Source organism: Delphinapterus leucas, chromosome 19 (genome assembly GCF_059928025.1).
Source record: "Delphinapterus leucas isolate spDelLeu-1000000601 "Yukka" chromosome 19, BTC_Dleu_Yukka2, whole genome shotgun sequence".
Classification (NCBI taxonomy): domain Eukaryota; kingdom Metazoa; phylum Chordata; class Mammalia; order Artiodactyla; family Monodontidae; genus Delphinapterus; species Delphinapterus leucas.
In genome coordinates, this window is record NC_143147.1 from 8,791,714 (window position 1) to 8,807,153 (window position 15,440).

The 15,440-nt window shown below is 38.1% G+C and overlaps 1 protein-coding gene and 1 pseudogene across 23 annotated transcripts in view; one reads left to right on the top strand and one right to left on the bottom strand.

The window, feature by feature from the left end:
* The window catches only part of NCOR1 (nuclear receptor corepressor 1), a 143,207-nt gene that overhangs the window by 90,818 nt on the left and 36,949 nt on the right, over positions 1-15,440 (bottom strand). For all 23 annotated transcript variants that reach the window (XM_089900272.1, XM_089900270.1, XM_089900280.1 and 20 more), the window contains exon 5: positions 11,518-11,700. In XM_089900272.1, the coding sequence (XP_089756398.1) occupies positions 11,518-11,700 (183 nt within the window). The remainder of the gene's footprint in view (positions 1-11,517; positions 11,701-15,440) is intronic.
* LOC111167716 (nucleophosmin pseudogene) lies at positions 142-11,072 on the top strand (annotated as a pseudogene).

Below are 15,440 nucleotides of genomic sequence, written 5' to 3' on the forward strand. Positions count from 1 at the left end.
CCTAATGGACCCAAAGGCTCTAACAAACCAAATCAGATTTATTTTGACTAATAACTAAACAACATAAGTAATCATTTGAAAAATCATTTTATATTTTAATTCTGATAAATTTAAAGCAAAATAGTAAGAGAATCTAAACGTATGAAGGTAGCCCATCTACCTCTATCACAATGACCTTTTGTGGCACTGTAATAATGCTTTTCTGTGTTATAGATACACAGTATGTGTTAATGTCTGGCGGGGAGAGTATGGTAGAATGTTTAAGGGTTAATCCTTAAGTCAGCACAGCACCATCCTCTACCCTACTCCCCTGCCAAACTATACTCTATAGCGAAGAGGCCCTGGGAAAACCAAAAGAATATGGACTGCTGGTGTGTGCAATCACAAAGCAGGAGCCTATCTGAATTACTCTGCCCAGGATTCAGCCTTAGGGTCACCCTTTGCAAGTGGCTTGATCCTAGGACCCCTTCTAGTCCTTACCTCAATCTTGAGCAAGTATACAAACCCCTCACATGTAAAGTAGGGATATTAATCCTACCTACCACATAGCTTTCTGAGAGGATTAAATGACTCAATATATGGCAAGCACAACTATAAACAGTCAGTAACTATTACCTACAATTATTACTGAAGTAAGGACTGACTCAGCTAAGTTCACTGCTTTTTGTCTTCCATCACCTAACTAGTGCCTGATACCTAGTAAATGCTCAACAAATAGCTACATGGATATAAGTTCACTGAATGAAATGATAAAAAAGACATTAGGTAAAGATGGTTAAGTCTACCAAAGGCCTAGCAGAAAAAAAATCACCTATACTACCAAGTAAGACTGATAGTCAAGGTTCCTAGTCATTTAAGTCAGACCGCACCCAAATGAAAGGATAAAAATCCTCCAGTGAGGACCACTTCCATTTTGGAACAGAAAGTACTCTTGCAACCTGCTATCTGTGTGAGCAAAAGATATTCGGCGTTCTGAGATCATTTTTATGGGAATGAGTTCTTCAACCATGCCCTTTTATTCCCTTGCTCAGAGGGCCTTCTTTTAGAATTCCCATTAAGTAGGTGCAGAGAAAGAAATAAACAAGTTTCAGGAAATCACATTTTGTTCTTAGTAGCTAAGTAGCCCTGGGACAAAACCACAGTAACAGAAAGTCTAAAAACAAAACAAAACAAACAAACTTTCCTCACCTATTCTTTTACATTAACTTTATGATAATTTTGGCAAACTTTAAAAATAAATTTAGTTAGAATTTTTATTGAAATTATATAAAATGTGAATTAACATGAGTTCACATTATTAATACTGTGTTTCTATTCTGCTGTATTTATTTACTCAAGTTGTCTTTTATATTCTTCAATAAAATTTATAGCTCCTGTATATCTCATAAGTCATACACTATGTCTCATTATTTTTAATTATTTTAATGGGTTACATGTTATTGAGCATTCACTATGTGACATATATATTAATACATTCATTATCTCAACTCATACAACAATCTCATGATTCAGTTGGTGTTATTAGTATTATTACTATTTTATACATGAAGAAACTAAAGAAAAGTAAAAATGTGACCAACCCAGAAGAATAAGATCCACTAAGACTTAAAAGAATTGTCAATAAACCTAATATGATTTAATAAATAAAAGAGGGCTCAACATATTAAAAAAAAAGACAAGGGGGGATATTTTTTAAATGACCAAGCAGATTTTTTAAATGAGCCAAATAAAAATTCCAGCACTAAAAACATAATTATTGAGGGACTTCCTTGGTGGTCCAGTAGGTAAGACTCCAACATTCCCAAGGCAGCGGGCATGGGTTCGATTCCTGCTCGGGGAACTAGATCCACATGCAAGCTGCAACTAAAAGATTCCACGTGCCACAACTAAGACCCAGTGCGGCCAAATAAATAAATGCTTAAAATAAAGACATAATTATTGAAATTGAAAATACACTTGACAGCAGATATGACAGAAATGAAGATACTGCACACAATTAAGCCTGAAGAAGGAAAAAATGGGAAAGAAAAGCAATTAAGAGACATGGAAGACAGAGTGATAAAATATTACATCTAACAGAACTTTCAAAAGATGATAAAGAAACTGTAGGAAAGGGTTTTGTAAAAAAGATAATGGCTAAGGAATTTTCCGGAACTCATGAAAAACTCTAACACATTCAGGAAGTCAAGTGAGTCTCAACCTGGAAATATTTAAAAAACAAAACAACAAAAAAAAAACACCTACTCCTAAAGAAATCATAGTAAAAACAACAGCACTCAAAGAAAAAGTTACTGAAAGCAGCCAGAGAGAAAATTCACTCTCCACAAAAGAACACAAATTAGACTAAGGGCTGATCTCTTCGCAATGAAAGGAAAAAGACAGCATGCAGGGAAAACTGAGAAAATAACCACATTCCAAACAAAGATACCTTTCAATAACAGCCATAAGTAAAAGACAACAGTTAAGTTATGAAAACCAAACAAACACTGAACTCTCCAGCTAACAGATCCTCACTAAAGGAAATTCTAAAGGACGTTCTTCAAGAGGAAGCACATTCTCACAAATGGAAGATCTGTGTTGCAGGAAGGAACGATGGGCAAATAAGATGACATATATGTGGGTGAACCGAAATGAAGACTGACCATATAAAATAATAATGTCTTTGGCAGTTTTAAAAAAAATAAGAAAGAACTAAAATATATGACAACAATAGCATAAAAGTCGGGAGGAAAGAAAGGAATCAAGAAATACTATGCCCTCCTATACTCAAGAAGATGGTTAAGATACTACTTAGTTTTAGGCTTCGAGTTAAACAGACTGTTAAAATTTCTGGGGAACCACTATAAACAAAGAAATAATGTATAAAATCCAAACTGGTGGAGCAAGAGAAGATGGAATAAGACAATCAATCCAAAATAAGGATTGGAAAAAACAAACAAGAACATCAATATCAGCATAAAAAAGACAGGACAGGGACTTCCCTGGCGGTCCAGTGGTTAAGACTCTGTGCTTCCACTGCCAGGGGCATGGGTTCATTACCTGGTCAGGGAACTAACAGCCCACATGCCACATGGTGAGGCCAAAAAAAAAAAAAGACAGATAGAAAGCATAAAATAGTTTTAAAATAATTGAGATATTACCAATCATCATCGTCAACTTATTTTTCTTTTTTTATAAATTTATTTATTTTATTTATTTATTTTTGGCTGCACGTGGGCTTTCTCTAGTTGCAGTGAGCGAGGGCTACTCTTCGTTGTGGTGAGCGGGCTTCTCATTGCGGTGGCTTCTCTTGTTGCGGAGCATGGGCTCTAGGCGCGTGCACTTCAGTAGTTGCAGAGTGTGGGCTTAGTAGTTGTGGCTCATGGGCTCTAGAGCACAGGCTCAGTAGATGTGGCACATGGGCTTAGTTGCTCCGTGGCATGTGGGATCTTCCCGGACCAGGGCTTGAACCTATGTCCCCTGTATTGGCAGGCAGATTCTTTTTTTTTTTTGATGTTGGGGGTAGGAGTTTATTAATTAATTTATTTATTTTTGCTGTGTTGGGTCTTCGTTTCTGTGCGAGGGCTTTCTCTAGTTGTGGCAAGCAGGGGCCACTCTTCATCGCGGTGCGTGGGCCTCACTATCGCGGCCTCTCTTGTTGTGGAGCACAGGCTCCAGACGCGCAGGCTCAGCGGTTGTGGCTCACGGGCCTAGTTGCTCCGCGGCATGTGGGATCCTCCCAGACCAGGGCTTGAACCCGTGTCCCCTGCATTAGCAGGCAGATTCTCAACCACTGCGCCACCAGGGAAGCCCAGCAGGCAGATTCTTAACCACTGCACCACCAGGGAACATCATCGTCAATTTAAAAGAACTAAATTACCCTGTGGAAAGACAGTTTGTCAGACTCAATAAAAAACAAAACCCAGATACATACTCATATAAGAGATATACCTAAAATACAAGCACAGAAAGTAAAGGGAAAGAAAAAGATACACTAACCTATATCAACCAAAAGAATGCTGATCTAACTACATCAATATCAGGCGAAGCAGACTTTATGGTAAACAAAGCATTGGCAAGGATGTGGAGAAGAGGGGTCTCTTGTGCACTGTTGCTGGGAATGTAAACTGGTGCAGCCACTACGGAAACAGTTTCTCAAAAAATTAAAATAGAACTCCCATATGATCCAGCAATTCCATTTCTGGGTATTTATCCAAAGAAAAAAACATGAACAAGAAGATATATGCACCCCCATGTTCACTGCAGCAGTTTTTTGGGGGGAGGGGGTCATCATTAAAAGGGGTCAAAATGGGAAATGAAAGGGAGGATAACAGAGTTTGGGGTTGCTGGGGCTTTGGAGGTGCAGACTAGTTCCACAGTTTGATTTCCTCCTGGCCATTAAGGTAGGAATTTGAGGATTTTACAAGAGCTGAAGCAGCGCCACTTGAGAATGGAAAGCGGTAACTGGGAGGTTGCTGTCCACATTGTCAGAACCCAGTTTAGTTCACGAGCCTTCACATATAGGGTCAATTATAGTTTTCAGACTTTTTTGAAAGTTCAATACTTCTTGAAGACCTTCCAAAAAGCAGGGGAATGTGAATTCACTAGCAGATTTGGCAGCTCACTCCAAACAAGCCTAGTTCTAGGCAAATACAGTTTGCCTAAAAGACAGTTTAGCCCCAGCTCTTCCTTGCAAACACATCACCATTCCTGAGTCTCTTCTACAGAGAAATCTTGCATCTGCCACCGTATAAATTTCTTCAAGAGCTGGGCTGAAAGGCAGAAATCTTGGAATCCTAGCATGCATCTGAATTTAGGCTTGGACATATTTTCTGGGGCATATTTTGTGTTTAGTTTCTCTTTCATGACAGAAGAGATGAAGAGAAGCATCAATAAAATCAGGGGCCCGTGTTTCCATATTAATATGAACCTGCTGGTTTTGGAGAGTCTCCCAGAGAGGCGGCGGTGGGGGGTGGGGTGGGGTGGGTTGCAGGGGTGGGGGGTGGACCCGGCCACTGCTCACCCTTGGGACACAAGACACTGGCAGCAGCCACTCTTGGGAGCTCCCCCACTGCGTAGATGCTGGTACTATAGCGGGCCCCACTGCAGCACTATTCACAATAGCCAAGACATGGGAACAACCTCAGTGTCCGCCAATAGGTGAATGGATAAAGAAGATGTGGTATATATACACAATGGACTATTATTTACCCATAAAAAAAGAATGGACTCTCATATTTTGCAACAAAATGGATGGACCCTGAGGGCATTATTTTAAGTGAAGTCAGATGGAGAAAGACAAATACAGGTGGATCTCACTTATGTGTAGAATCCTGAAAGAAAGACAGGAAGGGAAGGAAAGAGGTAAAGGAAGGTAGGAAAAAAGGAAGGAAGGAAGGAAGGAAGGAAAGGAAGGAAGGAAAGAAAGAAAAGGAAAGAAAGGAAGGAAAGAGGGAAAAGAAGGAAGGAGGGGAGGGGAAGAAACAGGAGCTGGTAGATGCAAAGAACAGACTGGTGGTAGCAGGGGCAGGGGGGAGATGGACCAAATGGGTGAATAGAGTCAAAAGGTACAAACTTCCAATTATAAAATAAATAAGTCATGGAGATGCAAAGTACAGCTTGGCAACTATGGTTAACAACACCGTACTGTATATTTGAAAGTTGCTAAGAGAGTAGATCTTAAAAGTTCTCATCACAAGAAAATAATTCTGTAACTATATGGAGTGATGGATGGTTAACTAGCCTTACTGTGGAGATCTTTTTGCAATACATTCAAATTAAAATCATTATGTTATACACCTGAAATTAATATAATGTTGCATGTCAATTTTTTTACCTCAATTTTTTAAAAATTGAGAATTACTAGGAAAAAGAGACAAATCCAAAATCATAGTGGTAATTGATAAGTTACAGACAAAAATGAGAGAAGATATGGATGATTTTTTAAAGTAGAGAATATATAATCTTGTCAAGTATGCCCAGAGTATTTTTATGAAATTGATCATCATCTAGGCCAAAATTCAAGAACCAATTATTTCAAAAGACTGGGTATTAGGGACCATACTCTCTGGCCACAATAAAGTTAGAAATCAAATAACCAAAAATAGTCAAGAAAACATTTTTATGTAAGAACTTTAAAAGAACACTTTTATTAATACAGGAGTTGAAAAAGAAACCAGGATGGATAATAAAACGCATTATAAATTAAAATTTGCTGAATGAAGTTAAAGTAGTGCACAGGGAGAAGGGGGAAGAGAAGGGGGAAGAAAAAACTAAAAAGTTAATGTTGACAAATTATAAAAGAGCAGAATAAAACCAAAGAGGAAATAAGAAGCAGAAACTGATGATACAGAAGATACAACTATATTCCCCAAAATGAGGGAAAAAACTATCTCCAGAATAGAAGTGAATGTTTTTAAATTGAATCACTAATTTTAAAATACTTTTTACACAAAAAATACCCACTAGATCCAGCTGATTTTACCAAATAATTACAATCTTAAACTATTTCAGAGTTTAGAAAGGTTGTGACATTAGCATGATCTGTTACCAAACCAGACAAGAACAGTATAAGAAAAGAAAATGACAGGCTTATCTATCTCACAAATAAGATACAAAAATCCCAAAATAAATACTGGTAAGTCAAGTCCAGCAATTTATTAAAAATAGATAATACATCACGACTAAGTTAGGTTAAACATAGAAATCCACAGGTGATTTAACACTAGAAAAATAACTGACGTCATTCACCTTATTAATATATTTTAAAGGAGAATAATAAGATCAACAAACTTATGCAGAAAAAGCATCTGGTGAACTTCAATGTCCCTCAAGATTAAATTCTCAGCACACTGGACCAGATGGGAATTTCCCAATCTGAGGAAGGATGTCTATAATACTGACATCATAACCAGTGGTAGTAAAAAGTAAAAGGCATTCCTGAAAAAGCAGAAAAGAACAAGAATAACCACTTTCAATGTTGCACTGCAGGTTTTTTTTTAAATTTTTTTTGATGTGGACCATTTTTAAAGTCTTTATTGAATTCTGTTACAATATTGCTTCTGTTTTATGTTTTAGATTTTTGGCTGCGGAGGCATGTGGGATCTTAGCTCCCGGACCAGGGATCAAACCCGCACCCCCTGCACTAGAAGGCGAAGTCTTAACCACTGGACTGCCAGGGAAGTCCCAATGTTGCACTGCAGTCTTAAGCAGAGCAATAAGGCAACTGAAAAGGAAAAGGTTTAAGAACTGGAAGGAAAGAAACAACTGTTTTTTGTTTTTTTTTTTTTTTACTGTTGATATGACCATTACCTACATAGAAAACCCAAAAAAATCTACAAATAAGTAATTAACATTACAAGGATAATTTAGGGAGGTTGCTGGCATATATTAAAAAAAAAAAACTGAAGATAAACAACAAGGAGCTACTGTATAGCACAGGGAACTATATTCAATATCTTGTAATAACCTATAATGGAAAAGAATCTGAAAAAGACCATATATATATGAATACTTTGCTGTACACCTGAAACTAATGCAACATTGTAAATCAACTATACTTCAATATTTTTTTTTAAAAAGTAATTCTAGCATGTGAAAAAAACTGCAACAGTTAGAAGAAATATAATTTTTGAAAAGATATTATTAACAATAGCATCAAAAATATAAAGCTCCTAGAGCTGAATCTAACACAAGGCATATAAAAGAAAGTAATAAAACATGAAAGCCCTCCTAAATAGACAGATATACCATAGCCACGGACAGGAAGACTCATTAAGATAAAGATACCATCATCCCCGAATTGATTTCTGTATTATATATGATTCCAATGAAAATTACAGAAAGATATTTTGGAAAACTGGAAAAAATGATTCTAAAAGTTATATGAGATGGTAAAAAACTTTTAAAAAGCTAAATCATGCCCATAGAAGTGGGGTTTGCCCCACTGGAAAAAAAAAGAATAAAGCTCTAGTAATCAGAAGGATATCTATTATATTTCTGCATCAGTACCACAAAGAACACAAAGACCACAAAGCCCAGAAATCAATCCATATATGGATGCAAACCTGAATTATAATAGAGCTAAAAGTGTAGAACAGTTGGAAAAGGATGACCTTTTTAATTATCGATACAGGGGAAAAAATGAATATTGACCCCTACCTTGAGGCAGACACAAAAATTCAATTTCTGGTAGATTAAGAATAATGTGATGAGGGCTTCCCTGGTGGCGCAGTGGTTAAGAATCCGCCTGCCAATGCAGGGGACACGGGTTCGAGCCCTGGTCCAGGAAGATCCCACATGCCGCAGAACAACTAAGCCCACGCACCACAACTACTGAGCCTGCGCTGTAGAGCCCGCGAGCCACAACTACTGAGCCCATGCACCACAACTACTGAAGGCCGCGTGCCTAGAGCCCATGCTGCGCAACAAGAGAAGCCACCGCAACGAGAAGCCCACACACCGAAAACGAAGAGTAGTCCCCGCTCACCACAACTAGTGAAAGCCCGCGCACAGTAACAAAGACCCAACACAGCCAAAATTAAATAAAAATAAATTTTAAAAAAAGAATAATTTGATGAGAAAACTATAAAACTTTTAAAAAGACATATAAGTAAACTCTTTCAATGGTCCCAGGGTAGTCTCATATAAAACCTACAGAAATTCTGTTCACCAAAATACTGACCTAAATGTAAGAGCTAAAACTACAAAACTCCGAGAAGAAAACATAGGTATAAATCTTTGTGACCTTGGATTATGCAACTTGGATTAAGGTTCTTAGATATGACACCAAAAGTGCAAGTGATGAAAGAAAAAATAAACTGGACTTCATCACAATTAAAAACTTTCCACCCCGGTATGACTCTGTCCTGCTCAGCTGTCCTCTGAACGGAAGTCACTTATCTCTGTCCACCTTCTCTCCCACCTAAGTGTGTGCCCCTGGGGCCCCAGAACTATCTTTTAGTTGTCAACTGAAGACCAACAAAGATTATCACTTCAAAGTGGAGAATGATGAAAATGAGCAGTTATCTTTAGGAAGGGTCAGTTTCGGGGCTGGTGCAAAGGGTGAAGTGCACACTCTTGAAGCAGAGACAGCCTAAGCAAAGCAGCCCTGGCAAGGTTGATAACGTCTGTACAGCCAATGGCTTCCCTGGGGGGCTCTGAAACAATACTACCTGTGGTCTAAAAGTAGTTCAGGGCTTGTACTTATTAGTGGACAGCACTTAGAAGATGCACAGTAAGAAGATGAAGAAGAGGAGGATGTGAAACCCCTAAGTGTATCTGGAAGTGGTAGCAAGGTTCCACAGAAAACAAGCAAAACTTGCTGATGAAGGTGAAGAGAAGCTGAAGAAAAAGCTCCAGCAAAGAAATCTGTACGATACTCCAGCCAGAAAGGCATAAAATCAAACCATAATGGAAAAGACTCAAAACCATCAAATACCAAGAGCAAAAAAGTCAAGAATCCTTCCAAGAAACAGAGAGAAAAAAAGAAAAAGAAAAAAAAACCTCCTAAAACACCAAAAGGACCTAGTTCGGTATAAGACATTAAAGTAAAAATGCAGGCAAGTCTGGGAGAGAGGAAAAGGAGAGACGAATACAAAGGAGGGTTCAAACTGAGTCTCGTTAGCAATCCAGACGAAGTCTTCTATTTTAATCTCAATCCCGGTTCCTGACTTTCCAGCCACCCACACCCCTCTCCAGGCTAGAAGCAATCTCACTCTTGATTTCCTACAGCACTTTCGTTTGACTGCTGTGATTCAGTGAATCTTATACTTTGCCTTCTATTATTTATTCATTTGATTTACCTCTTTGACCATGTTTTAATCACTTTTGTATCTCCCTAGATGCTCAATAAATATTTGAATGAATCAAATAGAGGAAATAATGGTTTTGTACATCAACGAATACTATCAGGAAAGTAAAAAGACAACCCACAGAATGAGAGAAAATATTTGCAAATCATACATCTGAGTATGCAGAATATATAAAGAACTCTTACAACTCAACAATGAAAAGACAACCCAGCTAAAAAAGAACTGGGCAAAGGATCTGAATGAACAGTTCTCTAAAGAAAATATGCAAATGACCAACAAGCACATAAAGAGATGTTCATCACTGGTTACTAAGAAAATGAAAATCAAAACCACAATGAGATACCACTTCACATTTACTAGGATAGCTATTTTTTAAAAAACCAACAACAAATGTTGACAAGGAAGTAGAGAAGGTGAAACCCCCCCCTCATACACTGCTGGTGGGAATTTAAAATGACACACAGCCACTTTGGAAAACAGTTTGGCAGTTCCTCAAAGCTTTAAACAGATTTGTCATGTGACTCTGCCAATTCTACTTCTAGTATATATCCAAGAGAACCAAAAAAACATGTCCACACAAAAACTAACAGCACTGTTCGTAACATCGCAAAGTGAACACAACCTAAATGCCATCAACTAATGAACGGATAAACCAAACATAGTATATCCATGCAATGGGAATTTTGTGCCGATACAAGATACAGCATGGATGACTCTTGAAAACATGCTAAATAAAAGGAGTCAAAATGTCACATATTATGATTCTATATTTATCTGAAATGTCCAGAATAGGCAAATCCATATATAGAGAGAAGAGGTTTATAGTTGCCAGGGGCTGGGGGGAGAGGGAAATAAGAGTAGCTGCTAAAAGATATGTGGTTCCTTTCTGAAGTGATAAAAATGTTCTGGAAATATATAATGATGACAGTTGCACAATTTTATGAATACATAAAAGCCACTGAACTGTACACTTTAAAAGTGTACACTAAAGTGTACACTTTAACAGTACACTTTCTTAATCTCAAAAAAAAACCCACCTCCCCCCCACCCCACCCCCAAAAAGTGAAATGACGAGCCACAAATTAGGAGACACGTGCTATACACATACCTGACGAGAGGCTTCAGGAAACACTAAACATAAGAAAATGACAAAGTAACCATCCACATAAGGCACACAACCCATGAACAAATGAAAACAAGCTCTGTCTCATTCCTCGTCAGAGAAATGCAAATTAAAACTATTTCACATCGATGTGAAGGCAAGAACATGCACAAACTGGAACGTGAACACACTGCCAGCGGGAGTATAAATGGTGCTGCCATCTCAGCAGATGTGGTCTCATCTAGCACATGCGAACACGTGCACATGCTCAGGCCACGGAACGCCATTCCTGGGCACACGCCCTAGAAAATCTGTCTACACGTGAACCAAAAACATAGCACCATGTGTGGAATAGCAAGAAAGTAGAAACAACACATCCAGTAAGAGCCAACGCAGAATAGACAAATAAGTTTTGCTATCTGGAATCATAAAACCAGACAATACCACAAGAAAATGAATGGATGAAACTAAGGAAACTAACAGCAAACATAAGCAAGTCACAGAACATACAAGGCATGATTTCCTTTAGGTAAAGTTAAAAATACGGAAAGTTCAACATTCTCTTGTTTAGGGAGACGAACATACATTCTGAGCATGTATTAAGCAGTAAAATCAAACACTTACTTGTTTCTTTTTCAGTTTAAGGATCTGCTGTTCTACTTTTGCAATTTCTCGATCTACACGATCCATACTCTGTATTAACTCTTCCTTTGAAAGTTTTGAAGGTGAAGCATTTTGATCATCTCCACATGGTTGCCCAGAGATTGGAGAGGAAGGAGCTTCATGTTTGACTCCAAATGCTGAATCCTTTAAGGAAGAAAATCAAGAACAAATGATTTCTCACCAACAGCCAATGTCAGCTTCAAGATCCTCTTAACTGAAAAATGTGAATTTTAAAGCTTAGCAGAGCAATGTGTGCTCTCTGTAGGTGGCAGTCCTATGGTAGCAATTTTCTCCCTCCCTCCCTTTCTCTCTCTCACACACACAAACCCACACCACTGATGTTTATAGTTTAGACATATCATTCACAATTTTGAAGATCCTAAAAGCTATCCAGAATGAGGTGGCTAAGTGGCTAATCAGCCTTTAGTACAACGATACTGAGACTTCTAATTTCTGCAGAAATAATAACGCAATCACGGCAAAGGAAGATATCAATTCCTCAGCCATTTCCTTGTAATGGCACTCCAAAAGGTCTGAACATGCATACCCTGTGTGCCCACCCAACGTAACAGCTATGATATGGCTGTTCCTATCAAAAAGTTTTCAGACTTTCCAAGGGCCAAGAGTGAGGTACAGAAGTCTGAGAAATGATCTAGAACTTTTGTTGCTACAATCACCCACGCCTACCTTCATAAAGGGCAACTAAGCGTGCCCACCCTATAGCGCACATAACATCTCTTCAGCCAAATATATCATCCCATTCCAGCTCCAAACCAGCAGGGGACTACAGCAGATTGAAGGCCCCTCCACCCAAAACCTATCACCCCGTCAACACACACATGCACGCGTGCGCACACACACACATACAGCCTACCAATCTCCAGTCTAAAGCGAAGATATAAGCAACACTGTAAAGCAGATAAATTTTAGGTTAAGGTACTAGTTTTCTTTAGGGTATAAGAAGCCTAGAATGAGCATAGTTCCTAGGACTATAGAGCCCTCAATGTATTAAATAAGATTAATTAACTGTGAGAAATCAGTAGTTCTAACCAAGAATGCACTTAATTATACCTGGATAGTTGTTCCAAAACACCTTGGAACACAGATTTCAACTAAAACGTAACATGTATATTCCTGAAAAGTCTGATATTCTGTAATAGTATAGTTTAATATAAAGACTTCTGGGGAAAATAGGATTATGGTTACTACTTAAAGTTTGTAAGCAGAGCATTAGCAAAAACAACAGCGATCCTAATAGAAGTAATAATATTGTTAAAGCTCCAATATCATTTGCATTTAGACTACAGTCAATTCTTTGGTAGCCATAAATCCTATAGTTTATGCTTCCTTTGTTAATCCTTGAGGTCATTTGCTTCCAGTAGAAAATAGTATGTTTCATCAAAATAAAAATCAGATTCGGGGTATAAAGATTTTTATCAACCTTTAAAAACAAAAAAGTACAGGAGAAAATGTCTTCGCAGTTTCTTTTCAACATTCCAATCTTCATTAGTTAGCTTGACATTGAAAAGCAGAGCACTTCTTGAATTAACTAAGCCAGGTACTACCTGGCACTAAATGAAAACTAAATGCAGACTTTTCAAATCTTTTTAAGGTCTTCGTCTATCTCAAAGGCTATTTCTTAATTATGAGACAGCTTGATCCTGAGAGCCTGAAAACATTCATGTGCAAGGAACAATCATTCACGAATCTTTAGGACTTCCATGTTATATTCATATCATTCTCTTACATATGCATATGAGCTAATTTGTGTAACATAACACGTATAACAGCAAAACAGATTATATTTCGATTCAGCAGATTTTGAAAATGCTCCTCAGGTGATCTGATCCGTGCCCTAAGAACTACTATTACAAATCAGTATTTTCCACTGACTTCTTCTCTAGTTAAATATTTAACAATAAACAAATTCCTTGAGTGCCTATTATATGACAGGCACTAGGTAGAGTGGTGAACGAAACAGGCATGATGCTCACCTTCAAGGAGTTTATAATTTTGTATTGGAACATTCTGATAGTAATTTGAGGGAAGAATTTAAGACTCCTATCTCACATCTTATATCACAATGAAAGCCAAATAATAGCAAACATTTATATGAGATTTATTAGCAAATCACAAGAAGCCTCAAACAAACAAAAAAAAGGCATTCACATTATCTTGAGCTCAGGAAAGCCAACAGCAAAAGACATTAAAAAAAAAAGAAGGGGCTTCCCTGGTGGCGCAGTGGTTGAGAGTCCGCCTGCCGATGCAGGGGACACGGGTTTGTGCCCCGGTCCGGGAGGATCCCACATGCCGCGGAGCGGCTGGGCCCGTGAGCCATGGCCGCTGAGCCTGCGCGTCCGGAGCCTGTGCTCCGCAACGGGAGAGGCCACAAGAGTGAGAGGCCCGCGTACCGCAAAAAAAAAAAAAAAAAAAAAAAAAAAAAGAAGATTGATGAATCAAAATAAAAAAAACAATTTTCTCTTCATCAAAATTGAAATAAAAAATTTAAAATGCAAATGGAAAAAATCATTTGCAAAATGTAAACTCTAACAACTCAATATAAAATAAAAAACACACCAACAGAAAAATGGGCAATAGATATGAAAAAGCAATTCATAAAACAGGAAAAATAAATGAAAAAATGTTAAATTTTACTAACAAGCAAATAAATGCAAGTTAAAAATTTATCAAACAATGACTTTTTTAAAAACAGTAAATATGTGGTATCAGTAAGGGCACACAAGACCTGGGAGCCCTTATACCGTGCTATCAGGGACAAAAACTGGTTGGTTCTCCTCCTTTGCAGGGCAATCTGGATACACCCATGAAAACCTTAAAATATGCCAACTCTGGTCTCTAATTACTTACACTAACAGGAATTTACCTTAGCTAAATAAATAAGACTGTATACCAAAAAAATCAACCTAGGGACTTCCCTGGTGGTCCAGCGATTAGGACTCCGCACTTTCACTGCCCAGCGTGAGGGTTCGATCCCTGGTCAGGGAACTAAGATCCCGCAAGCCGCACAGCGCAGCCAAAAAAAAAACCAAACACAAAAATCAACCTATTGGGCTTCTCTGGTGGCGCAGTGGTACAGAGTCCACCTGCTGATGCAGGGGACACGCGTTCGTGCCCTGGTCCGGGAAGATCCCACATGCCGCGGAGCGGCTGGGCCCGTGAGCCATGGCCGCTGAGCCTGCGCTCCGCAACGGGAGAGGCCACAACAGTGAGGCCCACATAGCCCAAAAAAAAAAAAAAAAAAATCAACCTAAAGAAAATATGTCATTGTTCTAATAAGCAAACAGGTAACCCAAATGTGTGGCAATTAAATAAATTACTTTATATCCATACATGGAATATGACTAAAAATAAAATTGTAAACTTAACGACACAAGAAGTATGTATTTAAGCAAAAATAAAGCTATATACAATATACAAAGCAAGCACATTAAAATATGCACAATTAACAACAATTTCTAACTGGTGAGACTGTAACTTTTTCCTTCAAACTTATCTAATTTAATCCTATACATGATATACCTGGGCTTAACAACATTAAAAAAAAGAAAAAAACTAACAGATGCTAATTCTTTCAAAATCCCTACTTCTAAAAAAAGGAAAGTCATGATTTACAACTTAGCGGGGGGGGGGGGGGAGAGCAGGACTAGGGGTCAGAGGTCATGGGTTCTCACTCCAACTCAGGAGGCTCGACCTAGGTCACTTAATTTTTCTTAACATCTGTCTTCTCTACTATAAAACGGAAATCAACTGTACTCTGATCCAACATAACACATTATTTAAATGGATGAAGTTTTAAGATCTCTTTCTGCCAAAAAAATCCATAGGTATAAATTACCTTTGTGGTCATTTATTCAGCCTTGGAA